This window comes from Hyperoodon ampullatus, assembly GCF_949752795.1.
Source record: "Hyperoodon ampullatus genome assembly, chromosome: 7".
Lineage (NCBI taxonomy): Eukaryota > Metazoa > Chordata > Mammalia > Artiodactyla > Ziphiidae > Hyperoodon > Hyperoodon ampullatus.
The window spans coordinates 58,987,908-59,011,301 of NC_136920.1; the positions used below are offsets into that span (position 1 = coordinate 58,987,908).

Here is a 23,394-nt window from a genome sequence, read left to right on the forward strand (position 1 = left end):
AGGAACTGAGGTTCTTCTTAATAAGACAGCCTGCAAAGAACTGAACAAAAAACAAGTCACAGACAAAATATTTGTAGATTGCATGCTTGATAAAGGACAAGTATTCAGAATATATGAAGAACTCTCATAACTTGATAGAAAAGACATGGAAAATGCTTGATATCATTAGTCATTATAGAAATGCAAATTAAAACCACAATGAAATACTACTACATACATATCAGAAAGGCTAAAATTTAAAAGATTGGCCATACCAAGTGTAGGTGGTGAAGACGAGGAGCAACTTGGAATTCTCATACACAGCTACATGAGATTTTGGAAAAACAGTTTGGAAGTTTCTTTAAAAGTTAAATATACATTTATATGTAGTAGCCATTCCACACCTAAGTATTTACCCACAAGAAATGAAAGCATGTGTCTATACAAAGACTTGCACACAAATGTTCATAGCAGTTTTACTTGTATTAGCCAAGAAGTTGAAATAACCCAAATGTCCATCAGAAGGTGACTATGTAAACAAATCATGGTACATGCTTACTGTGGAATAGTATGCCATAAATCAGAATGAACTGTTGATACCAACAACATAGCTGAATATTAGAAAATTATCCTTCGTGAAAAAAGTTGGACAAAAAAGAGTAAAGTATATATTTTATGTTTTCATTTATATAAAATTCTAAGAAATGCAAACTAAACAATAACCCTCCTTTTCTCCCTTTCTCCAGTCCCTGGTAACCTCTATTCTGCTATCCGTCTCTATGAATTTGCCTATTCTAGGTACCACATATAACTGGAGTCATACAATATTTGTCCTTTTGTGTCTGACTTCCTTCACTCAGCATGATGTTTTCAGTGTTCATTCATGTTGTAACATGTATCAGATTTGATTCCTTTTTGTGGCTGAATAATATTCCATTGTATGTATATACAATATTTTGTTTATTCATTCATCTGTTGATGGACACTTGTGTTGTTTCTATCTTTTGGCTATTTTAAATAATGCTGTTATGAACATTAGTGTACCAGCATCTGAGTTCCCGTTTTCACTTATTAGTATATAACCTAGGAGTAGAATTGCTGGATCATGTGATAACTTTTTGAAGAAATGCTAAACTGCTTTGCACAGCACCTGCACCATTTTACGTTCTCACCAGCAATGCATGAGGGTTCTAACTTCTCAACATCCTCATCAATACTTTTTATGTTCTGATTTTTTAAATAATAGCCATCCTAATGGGCGTGTAGTGGTATCTATCTCATTGTGGTTTTGATTTACATTTCCCTAATGACTGATGATGTTGAACATCTTTTTTACTTGGCATTTGTATATATTCTTTGGAGGATGTCTATTTTGTTAAGTTCCTTGCAGGCTGTTTTACTGAGAAACTTTGGAGATATGTCTGTTCAGTCCTTTAACCATTTTTAAAGTGGATTGTTTCTTTTTTGTTGTTATAAGAGTCCTTCATATAGTCTAGTTATTAATTCTTTGATAGATACATGGATTTACAAATATTTCCTCCATTCTGTGGGTTTTCTTTTCACTCCAAGAGTGTCCTTTGATGCACAAAAGTTTTAAATTTTAATCAAGTCCAATTATCTTTTTCCTTTTTTGATTATGCTTTTGGTGTCATATTGGAGAAATCATTGCCAAATCCGATGTCATGAACATTTTTTCCTGTGTTTTATTCTAACAGTTTTATAGTTTTAGCTCTTAAGCTTAGGTCTTTGATCCATTTTGAGTTACTTTTGTAAATGGCATAAGGTAGGGGTCCAACTTCTTTTGCATATGGATATTGTTTTCCTAGCAACATTTGTTGAAGACTGTCCTTTCCTCATTGAATGGTCTTAACGCTCTTGTTGAAAATCAACTGACCATATACGTGAGGATTTATTTCTGGATTATCTGTTCTGTTCCATCTGTCTATGTGTCTGTCCTTATGCCATTACTACACTGTTTTCATTACCGTAGCTTTGTGGTAAGTTTTGAAGTCTGGAAGTGTGAATCTTGCTGCTTTGTTCTGATCACTTTGGGTAGTTTGTCATCTTAATATTAAGTCTTCCAATCCATAAACACAGGGTGTCTTTCTGTATTAGTCTATTCGGGCTGCTATAACAAAATAACACAGACTGGGCAACTTATAAAGAACAGAAAATTTATTGCACAGTTCTGAAGACTTCGAAGTCCAAGATCAAGACACCAGCACAGTCACCTGGTGAGGGCCCTCTTCCCAGTTTGTTGCGAGCACCTTCTTGCTGTGTCCTCAGAGGGTGGAAGGGCTGAGGGATCTCTCTGGAGCCCCTTTTATAAAGGCACTAATCCCTTTCATGAAGGCTTCAACCTCATGATTTAAGCACCTCCCAAAGCCTACCTACTAACACCATCATCTTTTGGAGGATTCAGTATGTAAATTTTGGGGGGACACAAACATTCAGACCATGCATTCTGCCCCTGCCCACTCAAAATTCATGTCTTTCTCACATGAAAAATACATTCATTCTATCCCAGTAACCCCAAAAGTCTTAAACCTGTTCCAGTGTCAACTCATAAGTCTGTCTAGGACTTCCTTGGTGGCCCAGTGGTTGAGAGTCCGCCTGCCGATGCAGGGGACACGGGTTCGTGCCCCGGTCCGGGAGGATCCCACATGCCGCGGAGCGGCTGGGCCTGTGAGCCATGGCCGCTGAGCCTGTGCGTCTGGAGCCTGTGCTCCGCAACGGGAGAGGCCACAACAGTGAGAGGCCTGCGTACCGCAAAAAAAAAAAAAAGTCTAAGTCCAAATTCTCATCTAAATTACATATGCGTGTTGACCTAAAACAAATAGACTCCAGGTTATTCCTCCAGCAAATATGGGTTTATTCACAATCAGTGGAGAATTGCAGTTTGGGGTCTGCAACCGTGGCAAGTCCCTGCAAGGCAAGGGAAGGAGACTGCTTTTATAGAGGGGAAAAGGAAGTTGGGAGGACTATGAACAAAGCCCATGACTTTTCATTGGCTGAGTCCTTGCCAGGAAGGAAGACTAGTCTGTCTGCTTGTTGGGCTCTGCTGTCATTGCATGGTTTGAGAGCTCCCTCTTCTGGTCTCCTGACTATTTAATTGAAGCTTCTGTTTATTAATTTTTTTTAAGTCTTTATTGAACTTGTTACAAGATTGCTTCTGTTTTATGTGGGGTTTTTTTGGCCACGAGGTATGTGGGATCTTAGCTCCCTGACCAGGGATGGAACCTGCACCCCCCGCATTAGAAGGCGAAGTCTTAACCACTGGACCACCAGGGAAGTGCCTATTAATTTTTTTTTTTTTTTTTTTTTTTTCAGTACGCGGGCCTCTCACTGTCGTGGCCTACCCTGCTGCGGAGCACAGGCTCCGGACGCGCAGGCTCAGCGGCCATGGCTCACGGGCTTAGCCGCTCCGCGGCATGTGGGATCTTCCCGGACCGGGGCACGAACCCGTGTCCCCTGCATCGGCAGGCTGACTCTCAACCACTGCGCCACCAGGGAAGCCCCCTATTAATTTTTTACATGGGTGAGATTCAGGGTAGATTCAGCTTATGGCAATTGGTTTCCAACTATGAATCCATGACGTCAAACAAGTTATGTGCTTCCAAAATACAATGGTGGGACAGGCATAGGATAGATGTTCCTATTCCAAAAAGGAGAAATAGAGAAGAAAAAAGGGATAAGAGGTCCCACGCAAGTCCAAAACCTTAAGGCACGCTGGGGCAGGGACCTGCACTTTGGACTAATGGGTGGCCCCACCCCAGCTCTCATGGGTTGGAGTCCTGTGCCTGTGGCTCTAGAGGTGGAATCTCATTCCAGTGGCTCTACCACTTTGGGGGTTTGAGGGTAGTCCCATCCCCACAACTCTGCTGGGCATTGCTCTAACAGGAGCTCTCTACTGCACCCAAAAGCGGCCCTCTGTGTTGCACATCAGAGGCTCCAGAAGAGTCCATCCTTTGGAATCTGGGTGGAGGTAGCCACATCTGGTGCTGTGGACACTGCCAAGATTTACTACCTGTGCCCTCTGGGAGGACCATCGCCATGGCCTGCACTACACCTGGGGTAGCTGAGGTGCTAGGTACCAGAATTTGGGGAGGGGGGAGCAGAACCTGGGATGTGAGAGGGTGCCAGGCAGCAGAAGCTCCTCCTTTGAAATTGTTCTGCCCCACATGCCCTTTCAGTTTGGGACTGTGATGGGTCATTCTTCTATTGTCTTGGATAATAGGTCCTGTCTTCTTTTAGATGACCAAGCAATCTCCCCATTGTCTTGAAAAGCTCCCAGCTTCTGTTGGAGTGGTAGATCCATACCAATCTTCTTATCAGATCCTGCCACACACTTTGTATTCTCTCTCAAATGAGTTTTCTTATTTCTTTCAATATGGATAGGCTGAGAATTTTTCGAGTTTTAAATTTCTGCTTTCCCTTTCATTAAGAATTCTACCTTTAAATGATTTCTGCCTTCTCACATGTTAAAAAAGAAACAACAGACCCAAAATGGAGTCACTTGTGCTAAACCCCATGTCAACAAACCAAGACTTAATACTTAACCTAATTGCAGTTTCAGCCTCTCCCTGGAATGTGACCTTTAACCACTTGACTTTGAATTACCTGGTCAGCACTAGTGAGATAACCCACCCAATAGATCCCATCTGTCACACCCCCCCCACCGTAGGAAGGTCACCTTGCCTAAAAAATTGTTCTTTGCTAGAAACTTCCTTTTCCCATCCCCTGCTGCCTGTAAAAGCCTTCAATTTTATACAGCTCCTCAGAGTTCCTTTCTATCTGCTAGATGGGATGCTACCCAATTCATGAATCATTGAATAAAACCAATGAGATCTTCAAATTTACTCAGCTGAATTTTTTTTTTTAACAGATGTGGTGGCAGCAGTTGGACTGAGGAAGGATGCTTCTGATGGTTTTAGGGACACAAAGAAACACAGGTGTACCCACGAACCCTTTTGAGGTCTCTTTCTCGCCATTTCTAAAGATTGTGGGTAAGTTCCCCTCAGTTCTGAGCTCTGCTCTCTTTCCATCGAGCTCCCAATCTAATTGGCTTTCCACTGTTCCCCATTTTGAGTGGAAAACCCCAAGATTTGGTTGTATTCCCAGATTCCACATCAGGGACTATTGGTGGTTTCTGGCCAGAGTCACACTGGGTCTGACTTAAAAACCAGACTGGATCCAGCCTTAAACTGGACTGGGTCCATTGTGTTTTGTGTAGGTAAAGGCTATTGCTAATGGAAATCTTAGAAGCAGCCACAAAATTGGTGGGCATGTGTTGAGCATTTAAAAGCTAATAGAGCACTTGCCACCGACCCAAAGACTCCTTTGTTAGGATAAGCTGGTTATGGAACAGGTTAGATTGACACTAGGCCACCTGCCAACCTCAAGAAAATTTCCATGCAACAAGATACACTGTAAAACATCACACAATTCCCAAGTCAGCTGCACATCCCTTTCAAGTATTAGTTTGGGGGACTTCCCAGGTGGTGCAGTGGTTAAGACTCCATGCTCCCAATGCAGGGGGCCCGGGTTCAATCCCTGGTCAGGGAACTAGATTCCACATGCATGCCACAACTAAGAGTTCACATACCACAACTAAGGAGCATATGAGCCACAACTAAGACCCGGCACAACCGAATTTTTAAAAAAAGGTATTAGTTTGGGTCCAAGAGACCCCAAATCTTAGCTAATTAATTATTTAATAAAAATGGGATCCTTAAATTCCAAAGTGTTGAGCACACCACCTTCCAGCACAACTGCTTAGTTTATGTCTAAGAACTATGGTCCCGCAAGCTATAGATATCTACAAAAAAGACAAAAATCTTATTGAAAACAACCTAGAATTACCGAGTCCATTATTACAAATGTTCCAATTCAAAAAGATCATTTAAGGGACTTCCCGGGAGGTCCAGTGGCTAGAACTCCACACTGCTTCCACTGCAGAGGGCACGGGTTTGATCCCTGGTCGGGGAACTAAGATCCTGCATGATGCACAGCGCAGCCTTAAAAAAAAAAAACAAAAAACAAGCATGACTGTAAACAAAATCTGCCAAGCTAGTAGCCTTGCTGAAGGCCCCATATCTACCCTCGAAGGAGGGCCCCCAAATGGGCCCCTCCCTGAGTTGACAAGACTCTGAGGGATTTTTCTGATAAACTTCTACATTAATCTCTTAAACAGCGAAAAATTTAAAATTAAATTAATGAAGAATCTTGCCAAATTCTGATAGATACCAGAGCCTACAGAGCGGCTCCTGGGAAAACTGGCAGAAGCCAGCAAAGAGTGAGAATTCTTACCAGATCAGCTCTCCCAAATCTCTGTCTGTGGTGCCCGGTTGAGAGAGGAGAATTAACTTTTACACTGTCCCTTGCTTTCCAAATCCAGACCCATTTGTTATTGATTCTTTCTCTTCCAGGGATAGGTTTGTTTTTGTTTTTTTTGGCCATGCCACACAGCTTGCAAGATCTTAGTTCCCCAACCAGGGATTGAACCTGGGTCCACGGCAGTGAAAACACCGTGTCCTAACCACTGAACTGCCAGGGAAGTCCATCCCAGGGATAGTTATTGCCTTCTTGCTTGTCTTGAGTCTTAAGAACTTGGCCTGGCTTTCTGCCTGCCTCGGACATACAGGTTGTCATTTCCTTCTTTTGGCTGCTTTTTGGGAGTGACTCTGGATCTTAGGAAGGTAGTATCCTTTGTACCCTTTTTGATTCCGCTTACATCCAAGGAGGGGTTGTTCAATACTACCAGAAATATTTACTGTTTGTCCCAGCTGGAAACTAACAAGATATTTAAGAGAGTTTTTTAGGCCTTCTCCCTTAAGCTAAAATAAAACTATGTAAACAGAGGGAAAGAAAACCTTAAATTTTAAAGCCTTGTGGAAGGATTTACTAAAACATTCCAAAGACACAGAGCTCTAATCCAGAACATAGAAATCTTTTGATTTACATTTAAGCTGGAAATCTTCCTGATATATAAAAAAGCAAACAGAATTCCCTGGCAGTCCAGTGGTTAGGACTGGGCACTTTCACTGTCGAGGGCCCAAGTTTGATCATGACTATTCCTCCCGTGATTAGCAACTGTTCCAAATCTGCCCTTTGGAACTCAGGGAAGGTCATGGAAGCCGGAGTCTTGCCTACAAGAAATGGAGACAAAAAGGCCTCCATGCCCAGAAGCCCCACAGGGCCCCCCTGCCCTCGGTTTCAGGATTTGCTTCCTTTGGCAGAGCCCTAATTCCTAATTAAGGGTAAATGCAGATAAGGCTATGATAAGGAACCTCTCCTTAACAATGAACATATTGCAGAATCTGCTGCTAAAACAATAGCTGTCCAACAAAAATCAAACTCTGGCTGAGGTTGTCCTTGATAATAGGATAGCCTTTGATTATCTTTTAGCTGAACAAGGAGGTGTTTGTGCTATGGTTAGCACTACTTGCTGCACCTGGACTAACAATTCTGGGGAAGCTGAAACTCAGCTACATAAGAAAGTGATTTCTTCAAGTGATCTTTCTTTGACTTTTAAATTTTGATTTGTTTGGGTCTTGGGGACGATGGCTCCAAAGTGCACTCCAAACATTGGGAATTATCCTGAATATAATAATTATAGTAGTCCTCCTGGTGTGCTGTATTCTCTCAAAAGCTTTAAATGCATGTTTGCAGCCACCTACAACCAAGCAAATGATCTCCCTAAGACTGGAATGCCAGAAAAAGAATGAAGAAAATGACTGGCTAAAAACTGAGCCTGGTGACTTCCCTAGTGGTCCAGTGATTAAGACTCAGTGCTTCCACTGCAGGGGGCACGGGTTCAATCCCTGGTTGGGGAACTAAGATCCTGCATGCTGTGCAGCGTGGCCAAAAAAAAAAAAAAAGACCTGTGAATATACACAAAGGCTCAATAAAAGCTACAAGACTACAGAACAGTAGCTAGGAATGATGCTAATACCTTAAATTTTGATCGTATCTCTCAGGCTAAAAGTCTGATCAAAAAGGATGAATTGTTAAAAAAGAAACAACAGATCCAAAATGGAGTCACTTGTGCTAAGCCCTGTGTCAGCAAACCAAGACTTAATACCTAACCTAATTGGAGTTTCAGCCTCTCCCTGGAATATGACCTTTAACCAGTCAATCTGGAATTACCTGGCCAGCACTAGTAAGGTAATCCACCCAATAGACCCCATCTGTCCCCCCTAGGAAAGTCACCTTGCCTGAAACAATCCATTTTTTGCTAGAAACTTCTTTTCCTGCCCTCTTCTGTCTGTAAAAAAGCCTTCCATTTTGTATAGCTCAGAGGTCCTTTCTATCTGCTAGGTGAGATGCTGCCCAATTTATGAGTTGTTGAATAAAGCCAATTCATTTTTTGGTTTTTTGTGTGGTTTTTTTTGGCCATGCCACGTGGCTTGCCAGATCTTAGTTCCCTGACCAGGGATTAAACCTGGGCCCTAGCAGTAAAAGTGCCAAGTCCTAACCACTGGACCACCAAGGAATTCCCAAGCCAATTAGATTTTCAAATTTACTCAGTTGAATTTTGTTTCTTAATACACATTTTACCATAAGCATTCAAGAGAAGCCAGGCTGCTCCTTCAACGTTTTGCTTTAGAAATTTCTTCAGCCAGACAACAATTTCATCACTTACAAGTGCTACCTTTTACAAAAACTAGGACACGAACACAGTTCATCCAAGCTCTTTGCCACTTCATATTAAGGATTGCCTTTTCTCCTGTTTCCAGTAACACATTCCTTATTTCCAACTGAGACCTCATTAGAATGGTCTTTCCCATCCATATTTCTACCAATATTCTGGTCACAACCACTTAAGTATTCTCTAAAAAGATTGAGGCCCTCTTTACAGCTCTGCTCTTCTCCTTCTGAGCCCTCATGAGAATTGCCCTTAACAGTCATTCATGACAATATAGGCTTTTTCTAGCATGTACCTCCAAATTCTTCCAACCTCTGCCCATACCCAATTCCAAAGCTGCTTCCATATTTCTAGGTATTTGTTATGACAGCAATCCCACATTGCGGTATTAATTTCTCTTAGTCTGTTTAGGCTGCTATAAAAAGATATCACAGACTGGGTAGCTTATAAACAGCAGAAATTTATTGCTCACAGTTCTGGAGACTGGAAGTCTGACAAGATCAGGGTGCCAGCATAGTTGGTTGGATGAGGGTCCTCTTTTGGGTCACAGACTTCTTGTAGTATCTTCACATGGCAGAAGGGGCTAGAGATCTCTCTGGAGTGTCTTTTATCAAGGCACTAATACCATTCATAAGGGTTCTACCCTCATGATTTAAGTACCTCCCAAAGCCCCATCTATTAATACCATCACCTTTAGGGGATTAGGATTTCTTTATTTTTTTAACTATTAAACAATTTTTATAGTTTACTTTTTTAATTGAAGTATAGTTGATTTTCAATGTTGTGTTAGTTTCTCATGGGATTTTATTTTTTAATTTATTTTTTAAATGATTATTTCTTTTATATATTTGTTTATTTATTTCGTTGCACTGGGTCTTAGTTGAAGTAGGCGGGCTCCTTAGTTGTGGCATGTGGGCTCCTTAGTTGTGGCATGCAAACTCTTAGTTGTGGCATGCATGTGGGATCTAGTTCCCTGACCAGGGATTGAACCTGGGCCCCCTGCATTGGGAGCACGGAGTCTTAACCACTGCGCTACCAAGGAAGTCACTCGTGGGATTTTAATGTATGAAATTTGGGGAATACAAACATTCAGACCATAGAACTTTGCATTTATTTATATCTTAATTCTTTTCAGCAGTTGTACCAGTTTACACTTAAGTGAGATTTCCAGTTGTTTCACATCAGTACTTAATGTTATCTATTTTATCTTTAGCCATTTAGTTGGGTGTGTAGTGATATCACATTTTAATTCAAAACTTTTAAAAACCACTGTGCTGACCAGACAACACAATATGTGGGCCAGATGTGGTCCATAGGCCACCTCCAGATTAAACTGTGTTGTCTGTGAGAATTAATGTTTATCTTAATATGTGTGTGAATAATTTAATAATTGTCTAGTGAACAGCTGGAAGATAAAAAATTCATGCTACAACCATCAGTGGAGAGATTTTAAAGCAAACTGCACCTGGAGCATCCATTTGCATCTTTCTTGCCCTGTTTGGTGGGGTGAGTGGAAATAACCATGGTACCATCAGGACCATGATAAATGTAGCCCTAAGACCATAGATGCCCAGAGAAAAGAGCCCTTAACCCAGCTGTGGGAGGTTCTCTATAAACTGGTCCATCCACTACCACTCCTCACCATGCAACTTGCTGTGACATCAGACTGTTTCCTGAACTTCACAGTGCTCTCAAGACCAAAATGTTTTTAAGCCTGTTCATGCCATTTCTTCCATCTGTTCTTTCTCCTTTCTCTGTTTGATAAACTCCTACTCATCCTTCGAGGCTCACCCTAAATTTTCACTTCCTGTCCCAAAGCTTTCCTCAGTCCCCTTGGCACAGTTGGATACCTCTTCCTCAGAGCTCTCACTGCACCATGTTCCTATCGAACTTCATTGAATCATTGCTTTTTGTTTATGTATCCCTCTAAGTTGGTGTCTGGGGATGTGGCTGAGGTGGATACCTGATATTTTTGCCACCCAGCTCTCACCTAGTCATCCTACTTCTGGGAACAGTGCCCTAAATTTCTTTTGGGACACCACCCCACCCCTGCTCTAAGCTCTGTTATTTTAGACCATCTTTTCCAGATCACAGTAGATTCAGAGATGGCCACAAGACCCAATTCAGGCTAATGTGCAACAGTTTGAATAAAAGTTCATGCCAGGACTTTCATTCATACTATTGGAGGAAGAGAAGCTCTCTTGGCTAGACTTGAACCAAGGAGGGCATTAGTCTAGAGCTGCTGAATATCACTGCAACCTCTGAATGAGCCAGCCCAGTGGCTGTAAAGATGGAAACAAAGCAAAGTCTAAGTGATAATATTTGAGTCCCTGGACCAAGCAGTTTCTGGACTTCTCAGGTATGTGGCCCAATATTTTCCCTTCTTGCTATTAAATCAGTTTGAGCATGGGGGTTCCTGTTACTTGCAGCCTCAAAAGGCCTGAAGTAAGATGGTTGTTTCCTTCCCTGGCCACCTTTGTCTCGAGTCCAACTCATTGATTCAACTCTAGAAGGATGGGAACCTACTGGAAAAGACCCCACCCAACACCACAGGGCTCTCAGAAAGCAGGCAGGGCATGACCTGGATCATCCATCAGCTCAGATGACAGAGATTCTGATGCAGCCTGTCCTCTCAAGCCCTCAGGGACAGCCAACTTCAACCTGCCAGTTTATGGGTGGGGAAAGCAAGATACAGAAATGTTAAGTAACTTGCCCTAAATTGCTCAGCTAACATGCTGCCACCAATTCTACCTGACCTCAGAATCCACACTCTTCTCACTATACCAGAGAAGGCACTAGCAGGTGCTGAGTCATAGAGGTGTTCCAGGGAAACAGGGCCCCCCTGGGGGAACAAACAAAGCCAGAGTCAGGGCTAGAGCCAACCACACCTTTATTAGTCTCTGCAGCAGGGCAACTGGAGCCCCTATCTACAAGGGAACTTTAGCAGGCTACTCTGGCTACTGGGCAGGGATGTTAGCATTTCTACTAGTGATTGGGACAGGATGGGGGAGGAGACTAGAAGGGGACCAAATGGGGAGACTGCTGGGCCTCCCTCCTGCAGGGAGGCACATGTGGGGCCTTCAGGACTGAGACAAAGGTAGACCAGGTCCCAGAGGTGAACACTGCCATCTCCCCCAGAGTGAAGGAAGAGACAAAGCCTCTTTGATGGTGATGGAGATGGTGATAGCCACAGCTATGGATAGAGGGCCAAGCTTTTGGGGAACAGAAATGCATTTCTTGATGGAGGCACCAACCTAGGGCGAGTCACAAAGAGAGCTCACCTGCCCTCCAGGAAGAGGACCCCAGGTTCAGCTCAATTGCTGCCCCAGGCATCTTGACATGGAAAACAGGTGCTTTCTGAACACTGAAGGAACAAAGGACCCAGAAATCTGGTAGCTGGGAAGGATGGGGCTAAACTCAGGGAGTGTTTTGTGTTTGGGTATTAAAACAGGCAATATATTCATTATGGTGCAATCATGAAACGTCCCTCCAAAAAGCTCACACCTCCCCCTTAGCCAGCAACCTCCTTAGCCTGGAGGGCCATCATGAGCTGACCCCTGCCCACACCACAGCCCAAATGAACTCCCATTCAATTCTTTGGATGTGCCGTTATGTTCACGGCTCTGCACTCTTGCCAACAACTTTACTCCTAGCCTACCTTCCTCACTCTTTGCCATCATACCATCAAAAGACTGATAATTCCACCTTGTAAAGTGTTTGTTTACTCCAGTCTGCCCCACCAAGCTTGGAGCTGCCAGAGGAAAGAACCTGATTCCTGTGTCTCCAGTGCCTGGGCAACTTGAAGACCCATGAGTTGCATTTTCTGTGTCCTGGCGTGTTTGGGCGAAACATACCCATATGTGTCTATAATGGATTTCTGGGGTGTCAGCAGTAGACAAAAGAATTTTGAGCTATGTTTGTGCCTGGGATGATAGCTTCTTCTGATGGGCAGGGTGAGGGTGGGGAGTGGGAGGAACGATCCGAGCCCAGAAGGGGCTAATGGAAACTAAGGGGCCAAGTGGGACAGGGCTTGGATGGTGGAGGGTGGGACCAAGCAGGAAAGGGGTCTTTCTGGTCTACGCGCAGGATCCAGGGCTCAGAACCAGCAGGGCGACCACATGAGCGAGCCGAGTGCTGCACCTGTGGCGGCTCCCGCAAGCATGCTCATGGCCAGGGGGGCGCCCGCGCTGTAGCAAGGATCCTCCCGGACCACTACGTGCGTCACGCCAGGGCCTGCGGAGAGAGAGCCCGTGAGGGCCAGGGACTTAAGAGGAGGGAGCAAAGAGATCCTCTGCCTCCTTCTGCTAGACTCCAGCCCAAACCATGATAAGGCGCGGAGCCCACTCTCCTGCTCCTCAGTGGGAGACACTGAGGGCTTGATGCGGGAAGGACGCGCGCTCTGTTCCCACGGCTTCTATGCCCTGGATCTGCTACGGACGTTCTGGGACCGTGGGGCTAGGATGGACTGGCAAGGAAACCCCGGGGTCTCTAAGAAACTCCAGACGGCACCTGATGATGGATGGGCCTTCCCAACCGCCAGACCCTGGAGTGAGAGGAGGTAGCCTTTCCCGCATTAGCCACCAGGGGTCGCTACCAGCTCAAGAATGGGTATTGCTGGGCCGGCCTAGAGAAGAGGTCAGCTCTGGAGTGGGGAGGGGCTCTGGTTTAAGAACCGTTCTGAGTCATGGGATGGGGAGGGGGCCTTGCGGAGGGTCCCACCTGGGAAAATCCATGGTCACTAAAAGGGTGGGGCCTGGCCCCTACTGATAGACCAGGGGCGGGAATTGAGGCAGGGGGAGGGGTGGGCCGGAGACTTACCATATGTCGGTCCATAGTAGCTGCGGACATATGTGGCCTCATGAGCGTTGGGGGGCACCACCTCATAGTAGTCCTGGTACGGGCTGTAGATGCGCACCTGGGGAGCCCTGCCTGGTCAGCTGCCGGAGAGCTGGGCCCGGATTTTGTCCCCTCCCCCCAACACCTGGTTCAGGCCCTTCTGGGCCCACAGAGCCACCACACCAAGTTTACAAATGGGTCCCCAGATACCAGCAAGCTCCTGAAGAAAGACCCTACCTCCCCACAAGGCCCTTGTCCTCTCATACCTGAGCCCCTCCATCCAGCTCCCAACGATGCCATTTTCCTGCCCTGGCTTCCTACCTAGCACTCCCCTGATCAAAACTTCTCCATGGCTCCCTACTTCCTTTGATAGATAGTCTAATATTTGCTAGCAGCTCTCCAGTGATGACACTTGGAGAAACCCAATGGACTTCTCTACTCTCCTGGTTATGGAGAGGGCGGCCTGGGCCTTGGCCAGGAAATAAAAGGGGGTTCCACAGGGGCAGAGCTGACCTAACCTGATCCTTGCCTTGAAGGAAGTTCCAGGTCTCTTGGGAGAATAGAGACAAAAATAAAGGAACTAGAAATCAGGCAGAATGAAGACAGGACTAAGCACTAATGCAGTGGGTTGTGGGAGGGAGTGACAATGCCTGGAGGTCTGGGAAGTCCTCCCTGAGGAGGTGGCAGCCTTTGAGGTGCATCTTAGAGGATAAGCATCATTTTGTCAGGTGAGTAAGGAAATTAAGGGTCTTTGCAGCAGATAGAGCAGCACATGCAAAGGCTGGAGAGACAGAAAAGGTCGGGCATAGCTGGGAGCAGGGGGTTGAGCAGAGCCGTTGGAGCGCAGGGGATGAGGGGGATGAGGTGAGCAAGTCTGGCCCAGGCCAGATTCCGAAGACCTTGAAAGCAGGGCTGTGGTTGGTGTCCTATGAGCGATCGGGAGCCATGGAATGTTTGTGAGCAGGGAAGGGATGTGACTGGGCCCACTGTTGGAGGCACATCCTGGTGCCAGAATGGAGGCCGGGAGGGCTGAGCCAGCACTTACCCAGATCCGCCTCTCAAACTTACAGGGGCTCCACGAGCGGGTCACACACCTGACCTTGGGGCAAACCCGGCGACTCCTGGGAGGGACGGTGGCTCCAGCTGGGGCCTGCTCAAGCCACAGAAACCCAAGAAGGGGAGGGAGGGGGGTGTCAGAAGCCCTCTACATCTGGAGAGACTCGGAGCTCTTCACAGGCCCTAGCAGAGCCCTCTGCCAGCTGGGCAAGGGAAGGGGGTATCCTCTTCTTCCTCAGCCCATGGTAATGGTGGGAAGCTCAGAAGGGGTGATGATTTTTCCGAAGTTACACAGAGAAGACGGATCAGTAGTGTCTCTCCAGAATTAGCCCACCTTTGCCTGTTTCAGGCTGCTGAGGCTCCCAGTCTCCAGGGAGGACAGTACAGCTCTGATCTGCCTGCCCACCCACCTGCACCCATCACTGGCCCCACAGCCTTGCCCCTGACTGTGCCCCCGGCCCTGTGTTCCCTGGAACAGCCAGGGTCAGGGGCTCCTCCTGGAGCCTCCACCCAGAGTGGGGTATAAACCTGCAGGATGTGGAGGGACAAAGCACAGGTCACTCCTATTAGGCACAGGACAGACAGACACAGGCATGAACACTCAGAGATGGGCAGACACTAGTACAAAGACACAGAAGTACAAACACACCCAGTTCGAGCCAGCCTAGGGACCAGAGGGATGCGTGTATGTGTATGCACGTGTGTGTGTGTGTGTGTGTAGAGCAGGGGGAGGTGGAGTGGAGGGTCAGAGTAGAGAGATTTAGGAAGCAGAGCAGCAGGAAGGTGGATAGGCAGAGAAGACACAAGGCAGCTTCATAGAGTCACAGAGTGCAGAACGGTCAGCCCTCACCTCCTTCCTCCTGCCCCTCTTGGGTGGGACTGATCTGCCCTGCATAAGTGTGTTTGGAGCTCAGAGCCAGGTCCCTCCACCCTGCTGACCACTGCCCCAGCCTCCTCTTACACAGCCTCCACCCAGAAGCCTGAGTCTGCTCCAAAGCCTGACCACAGCCCCCCTGCTTAATGCCCTTTATTGCTCCCCACAACCCTCAGGATAAAGTTCAGTTCCTTCACCTGGACTTAAAGGCCGTTTGTGACATGGCTCCTCAGAGGTCATGTCTCCTACTTCTTTCCCTCCACACGTTACCCTCCAGCCAGGCCAGACTCCTGGCCTTTAGACACACTGACCTAGGTTCCAGTGCAGGCTCTTCCACTGACTTAAGATGATGAGACTTTGGATGAGTCAATTCCCCTCTGAACCTCAGCTCCCCAGCTATAAAATGGAACTAAAAATACCAACCCCTACCCCTTCTTATTGAAGATTAAATGATACAACCAATGCCAGGTGGTCAAGCACAATGCCTGGCCCTCAGCAGGTGAATGCCTGAGGGAGTTTCTAAATGCATCCCAGTCTTCCCTGCTACTTCCCAGCGGACTTTTTTTTTTCTAGATGAGAAGGAGCTCCACCGTGCCACAGGTAGAAGGAGCAAGCACAGAATCTGGGGTCAGGCAGATGGGGGTTGAGGGCAAGCTTGGCCACGCCTTTGGGCAGCTCCTCAAAACCATACCTCCATCAATCACTAAGTTCTGTTGATTCTACCTCTTAAGTGTGTCTTATCCTCATCAGCTTGTCTCTAGCAGCAAGGCCTTAGTCCAGACCCCCAGGCGGTCACCTGCACACTGTCCCAGCCTTCTAACAGGTCTCCGGGCATCCACTCTTACCCTCTACAATCCATTCCCTACCTACCAGCCAGACTATCTTTTTAAAACTACAAGTCTGGTCTGATCTGCTCATGCCGTTCCTCTGCTTAAAAACTTTCAATGACTTCCCAGTGTTCTTAGCAGAAACCACTATCCTTAACAGAGCTTTTAATGCCTGGCTCTGCTAACCCTCCTTCCCCCACGGCTCTCTCTCTCCCTGAGATCCAGCCACCCCAACCTTCCTTCTGTTCTTCAACTTGCCAGCATCATAACCCCTCTCAGGGCATTTGCACCTGCAGTTCCCTCTGCCTGGAAAGCTCTTCCCTTCACCCCACCCCAGCCCTTTCACCCAGTTGATTTCTGTTATCCTTCAGGTCTCATCTTAAGCCTTGTCTGGACTCCCACCTGGATCAGGCCATCAAGGTGGATGCACATTGAATGCGCCCTGCCTGTCTCTGTCAGAGAAGTTACCACCACTGCAATGGAATCACTAACTCTGTAATTTGTGACTTCACGTCTAGCTCCCCATTAGGCTGAGTCCAGGAAAGCAGGGCCCACATCTCCTTAGCTACCCTCTGATCCCTGGTCCTTGGCACAGTGCCTGGCACATAGTAGGAACTCAGTAAATATTTGTTGTGTGGATGAATAAAACTCAATCTTATCATCTGCAGAGAGAGAACAATAATCCCAACCTCACAGGACGGTTGAGGGGAGTAGCTGGTATTGTAACTACATCACACCTGACACATAATAGTTGCTGGATTAAAGATAGTTCCTTTCCCCCTGCTCACATGCCACCCCCTTCAACAAGCCTTCTTGGAGGCCTCTCTCTCCCTCCTCCAAGCACCATTTGGATGTCTTCTGTCCTTTTCCACTCGGGACTCAGTCACTCACATATATGGAAATTGAGAACTGCTGGCTGGCAGAGACCGAATCTGAGTCACCCATGATTCCATGGCAGGTAGGGGTGGGGAGGAGACAGGCGGGGAAGGGGGCTCACCGGGGTGGAGTTCGCCTCCAGCAGTGCCGTCTTCCATGCTCTGCAATGCAAACCCACCAGACCATGAAGAGGGAGTTCAAGAGAAAGGAGATTGGGCCCCACATTTTAGACTTTCCTCCCCAACCCAGCCTCTAGCCCTAGTCTCTTGTGAAGGGGGAGAACCTCGTGACTCCCTTGGGTAGACAAAGGTGACCCCCCCTGCTGCTCCTGTCACATAGACAAGCCCTCAGTTGAGCTGCAGCCTCCTAATGCATTCTTAGTCCCTAGTCTCTTTCCCTCTAGAAATTCCAGTTTCCCCATCTAGACAAAAGACAGCTGGGCTTGGGTGGTCCCTTAGGAGTTCAGATTCTGACATGCCTAGGCTGGTTCTCTGGCTGCAGCCACCTCCACATCCCAAACCTACAAACTCAGTTCCCCAATGCTCTGACCCCAGAGCCCCGGGAACACCCAGTGGACACCGGACAATTGAGCCTTTGTTGGTTGCCATGGCACCTGGCTGGGGTGGATAAGGCGGCTCTGTGCTTTGTCTACCCCGAGCTCAGCCTTCCCTACTCCCACACATCCCATCTCTTTCACCCTCCTATAGCACAAAGGCCAACTGACCCTCCGCCAGAGAGTGGGAAGGGCAAGAATGTGAGTGAGGAAGACACGCCCAGTCTCTCAGTGCGGATCTGCATCTCACATGGGGGGCCCGCGGGCTGCCTCTGTTAGGCAGGTTAGGGTCTATCCCTCAGATCAGAGTACCCCCTGCCCCAGGCCATCTTCTAGGAAGGGAGTGAGAAGGAGGGCCTCTGAGGATGCCATGGGGCTGTCTGTTCCTTTGTATCACCCCCAAGCGAGGGCTCACTTCAGAGGCTGCTAGATACCCAACTCTAAGTGATCAGGGACCACACACCTGAGGTAGGTGTGCACACCCCTCCCCCAACAGTCCTGAATTCATCCCTAACCATATCAGTTTACTGGATACCATACCAATCACCATGAGCCATTCAAATCCACTCTGCCCAGCTTCCACTGAGACTACCATGCTCACTGGTCTTTGTCCCCTTTACCTACCTTTAGGGAACTAGAGGCCCAATGAGGAGGAGGCGTCTGGTCATATTCCCCAAGATCCCACCCCATCCTCTCCTGGGAACCACTCACATGGCATCATCCTGGGTCTCTGCACACAGGTGCAGGCGGCCGCCCTCTCGTAGGTTCACGATCAGCAGGCCATCTCGGCTCTTGCCCTCTGGGGGCTGCACATCTAAAGGCAGACACACATATATGGGGTTTCCACAGGGCACAGGCCCCAGGTTGCCCCAGGTTTCCCCAGTAAACCAGAAACAAGAATAGGAACTGACTTCTCTGAGTCCTTTTTACTGGCCACTGCCAACCTCGTCTGATCCCACACACTTTCCTTGGGATTCTGCTCAACTCTTTAGACCTTTCCACCTTTCCACATTGCCTGCTTCTCTAGTTAGGTATATCTATCTCCCAGTTTCCCTATATAATTATGGCCTGAGCCTTGATCAAGGAGATTTTGCTGTGTGACTTTGGGCCAGTCACTTAATTTCTCTGAGCCTCCTTATTTCATTTCATCTTTTTCCATTCCTAGCACTGGAGAGGGCAGGAACGGTGTCTGACTCACCTCTGTGGACCCAGCATAGGGCCCAGGTCCAGCACAGAGTAGGAACTCAATAAGGAACTGATTTCTTAATTCACACCCACATGAATTGGAGGTGATAGAGGCCCAGAAGCAATGTCTATGGAAGGCCTCTGAAAGCCGCAAAGAGCCTTCCACCTGAGAACAGCAGGTGTTCTCAGACAGACACTGTTGCGGGGGGGGGGGGGGCATAGTCACAGTGCCAGAGAGAAAGGGGCTCTGCTCACCGTGGCACTCCTGGCCTATCTTTATGTCTCGGACGTTGAAGCGGATGAGCACGCGGTCCTCCTCATCCTGCGCAGTCTCATCGTGGTAGTAGCCCAGGGTTCCATCCAGCCACAGGGCGAACCAATTCCGCTTCCAGCGGCGGAGGATGGAGCCTGTGCGATATTCCAGACCCACCAGGCAGGCTGATCACAGAGCCTGCTGGGGGGGCAGGAGCCCTGGGTGGGTTCCCAGAGTCCCCTTACCCCCAGTCCCCAGTGTCATAACCACCCCGTCCTTGCCCATCTACTCCCTGAAATGATGGCATGGCCTCTGTCTGTCTTGCTCACCCATTGCCTCCCACTGGGCCTAACACATAGTCAGGGCTCCATAAATGTGCTGAATGGTAAATAAATGATCAGATTCTTTCCTTGGGGGAAGCTGGAAATCTTTTTTTTTTTTTTTTTTTTAAGTGTCACAAGACATGGAGCACCTCCACAAATTTAAATTCATGTCCAATTGAACATTTGTTTCTATATGTACAGTTTGTCAGAGAAAAAGCGTTGTTTTTGTATGAATGCAGAATATGATTTATGCAAGAATTAACAGAAAACAACTAGTCATCAAGTGCTTGCCTTAAGGAAACCCTTAATTTCCATTGCATCCATTCTGCTGAGGGGTGTACAATTATTGCTTATAATTGTGAGCATACTTGAAAAAAAGGCCAAGCCCCAGGTGACAGTCATTTGTGTAGTGTCTGCCTCTTCCACCAAATAGGGAGCAGAGGGATTGGCCATAGCTCACCTCACCTGTCCCGGCACCCAGCAGGACCTAGACTCGGTGTTTGCTGAACTGAATGAAGTGAGTACGGGTCATAGGGTGTGGGGAGCTCCTAGCCCGGGACAGCTCTGATTCAGATCATGACTCTGGTCAGAGGTGGGTCTGGAAACCTGAGCCCTAGCTTTAGACATTTTGTGACTGGAAATCTTTACAGAAAAGGGTAAAGACATAAGAGATCTTCCTAGAGCTTTACAAATTCCAAAGCACAGAGGCATTTTTCATTTTGTTCTGTGCCTTGTTCTGTGGCCAGCCCTGGGTATGGGTGCTATGGACACACAGAGAATTAAACCCAGTCCCTGCACTTGAGGTGCTCACAGTCTGAAGCCAGTATGAGGTGGGGGAGTGGTGAGGCCCACAGGTAAAGATGATTATATATTTATCAGGGCTATAACAGGGGTATGTATGAGGCACTGGGCACGAAGAAGGGGGCCACTAACCCAGCTTGGTGCTACAGCAGGGGCTGGGGTGGTGAGGAGAGAAAAGGCAGAGAAGGCTCCTCACAGAAGGGGACATCTGAGCTGGGTCTTGAAAAATAAGTAGTTTACCAAGCAGTCAGGAATGTGAAGGACATTCCGGACAGAGACAAGAGTATGGACAAAGGAGGGGAGGATAAAAAGGGCATGATTTCTTGGGAGAAGGGTTCACTGTGCAGGTCCAACAGGCCACTTTCCTCATCCCTGCCCCTGGACAAGGTGCAGGACAGATGAGGGCTTGGCCCAGGGTCACTCACTCTGTCTCCACAGCCAGCCGCCCCTCACCAGGGCCATTTCCTCAAAAGGACTTTCCAGGGTAGAGTCAGGCGGAACCTGTCAGAGGAGCCACAGGACACACGGGCCTCATCAGCTGCTCCACAGCAGCTCCTCAGAGAAAAGCCCCCACCCCTGTCGTCCCTGGGGGAGCCACCGAGGAAACGTTTAAAGGAGTGTGAGTAAACAAACAAGGGCAAGCCTGTCTGTCTCCTCCCCATTCTCTGCTCCAGGCACATAATGGGAGCACTGTGCTTGTAGGGTCAGCAGGGCAGCCACCCACTGCGCGCTGGGGTGGGGCTGGGGGTCAGAAGCCTGGATTCCAATCTCAGCCCCATAACCTTGACCAAGTCCCTTCTCCCTGGCCTCCACTTCCAGATCTGTAAAAGCATGTCCATCAGGCAGGTAGAGACTGAAGTGAGGAACTCTTAAAATGTTAGAAACCCTGGAATTTTGAAACGCTGGCAGCAGAGAATATTAGAATCATGGCAATGAATGAGGGACTTTCATGATAAGAGAAGCCTCCCTCACATTTGAACCCCACCAGAGCCATTTACAAAGTGCATAAAATAATAGTTCAACAGCAACTATGATTGATCGAGCACTATGTGCCAGGTATACTTCTCAGGTGCTTTCATCTAGTATCTCGTTGAAGCCCCACAATAATCCTTGTTATTCCCAGGAAACTGGTGCCTGGAGAGGTCCAGGCACTTGTGCAGATTTGCTTGGTTATTAAGCAGTGAAGCCAAGATTCACACCCAGCAGTCCTGGCTTCTAACCATTATTCTAGTAGGAGCTTTTAAAACTCCCGATACACAGGTCATACCCAGTAATAATTAAATCAGAATATCTGGGGGCAGGAGGTAAGCACTGATAGTCTTCAAAGATACCCAGGTGATTCAGTGTACAGCAAAGTTTGGGCCCCACTGCAACTCTATTGGGTACTTTACTAGATGGGTAGGATCTTTACTCCTATTTTACAGATGGACAAACTGAGCTATAGCATGTGACTTGTCCATGTGTGTGACGGAGCTTGGATTGGAATCCAGGTGCCCTCTGATCTTGAGCGCGGCTTACTTTTGAGCTGGTGCCTTCGCCCCTCCCCCCAGTAGCTCACACCTGTTGCTGCGCAGCAAGGGCTGGCTGGCACACCTGGGTTGGAAGGCCCGGGCTTGTCCCTGCTTCTCTTGCTACTCCCTCCCATCTTCAAACTCAGACATAGGTCAGATAAGACGGCCAGGTGCAAACTCCCTCTCCAACCCCCCCTGATGCACCCACCTGTCTACACCTGTTGCGACGCTGCTGCCAAAACGGCCGCTACTTGGTGCTGCGGCCTCCCAACCCGCTGCGCCTGCGCTTTGTGCGCCCCAGAACGCCCGGGGCTGTTCACTCCCCAGGCGGCGCCCGGGGTCTAGCTGCCTCGGGGCCCCGCCCTCCGGTCCCGCCCCGCCACCAGGGAGGGGGCGGGGCGTGTAGAGATGTGCGACAGGAGGCCTTCTGGGACTTGTAGTCTGCAGGCCTAGATATGGGTAATCAATATACAGCCTCTCGTGGGTGGTAGCCCTGTGCCCAACCGGAGCACAGGTGAGAGGCCGCACCTGCGATTTTATTTTGCTATTAAGTCATTATTTTGTTCATTCATTTATCATGAAATACTTTTTTCCCAAGAATCTTGAGCTCTAATTTTCTAGAAAAATGTAAATTACAAGGAGAAACCAGGCTCCTAGCTTTGTCATGTTTTCTTGATACTCAGTTTGTGCCTGGCACCGGGCGTTAGTGGAGGGCACAAAAAAGCATCCGACAAGGCCCTTCCTCTTCTTTTCCCGGCTTCTCGTCTGGTGGAGGAGACAACATAAACACACAATTAAAGCACAGGGTATGGTTTGACAATGGGAAAGAAGACTCTGACTTTGACCAAGAGGTTCAGGAAGGCTTCCCAGAGGAGGCTGAAAGAGGTCTTGAAGGATGAGTATGAGTGTCCAGTATTTCAGCGTGTTTGGAAAGTAGAGTGCAGGGGTGGGGGTGGGGAGGGCATGGGGATCAGCAGGTGATGAAGCTGCAGGGGTTGCAAGGATATAACATGAAGGTCTTGGATGACAGGCTCAGGAGCTTGGGCATTATGACATAATGACTGGAGGTTGGGCTTGCGGGTTTCAAGGTGAAGAGTTCGGTGGTTCAATTTATGGGTTGGAAAGGTATTTCTAGGACAGTCAAAAATGGATTGAAAGGGGCCCAACTAGAGAAAGAAGACTGTTTCTCTATCTACCACCACAGTCTGTTCCTCCAGGATCATTTCCTTGAATAGCTCAGCCCCACAAACCGCCACCTAGGAGCAGACCCAGGATGTCATTCAGAGGATAGAGCTTGTCAGGGCCTGAAAGATCCCTTGAGAAGGGAACCCACCCTGCCCTGGGCCCTTTCTCCTGTCCCAGAGATCTCTTTCTTACCGGAGCTGCAGGGCTCATGGTTCCAGGGCGGCTAGAGCAGCATGTCCCAGAAGGCTTCTGCAGGGGGACATTTCCCTAAGCACCTTGGAGATAAGGGGATCAGGAAGGTGCTACCAAGTGGAAACCGGAAGGGGGTGTCAAAGAGAGGGGGCACATAGATCCTAGAGAAAGTCGTCCTTTCTCTCCAGTTCCAGGCCCACCGACTGATCCCCTATTTGACCTTCAGTTCACTGGATAACAAGTCATCTGTGATTCGGAGGTGGTCTTGGACTAACATCGCTCAGATTCCCGGTGGG

General features: G+C 47.7%; 1 protein-coding gene across 3 annotated transcripts; it reads right to left on the reverse strand.

The window, feature by feature from the left end:
* Positions 1 to 12,722: 12,722 nt before the first annotated feature.
* On the reverse strand, positions 12,723 to 23,116 carry PLEKHB1 (pleckstrin homology domain containing B1; the record flags this gene model as incomplete). Of its 3 annotated transcripts, none has more annotated exons than XM_079707516.1 (8): positions 12,723 to 12,859; positions 13,445 to 13,541; positions 14,508 to 14,612; positions 17,217 to 17,256; positions 18,360 to 18,462; positions 19,089 to 19,241; positions 20,636 to 20,711; positions 23,099 to 23,116. In XM_079707516.1, 8 exons carry the CDS (start codon positions 23,114 to 23,116, stop codon positions 12,723 to 12,725), a joined length of 729 nt encoding a protein of 242 aa, XP_079563642.1. The 3 variants fall into 3 exon arrangements, with proteins under 3 accessions (XP_079563642.1, XP_079563644.1, XP_079563643.1); XM_079707518.1 differs by lacking the exon at positions 23,099 to 23,116 and adding an exon at positions 21,930 to 22,021; XM_079707517.1 differs by lacking the exon at positions 14,508 to 14,612.
* Positions 23,117 to 23,394: the final 278 nt, after the last annotated feature.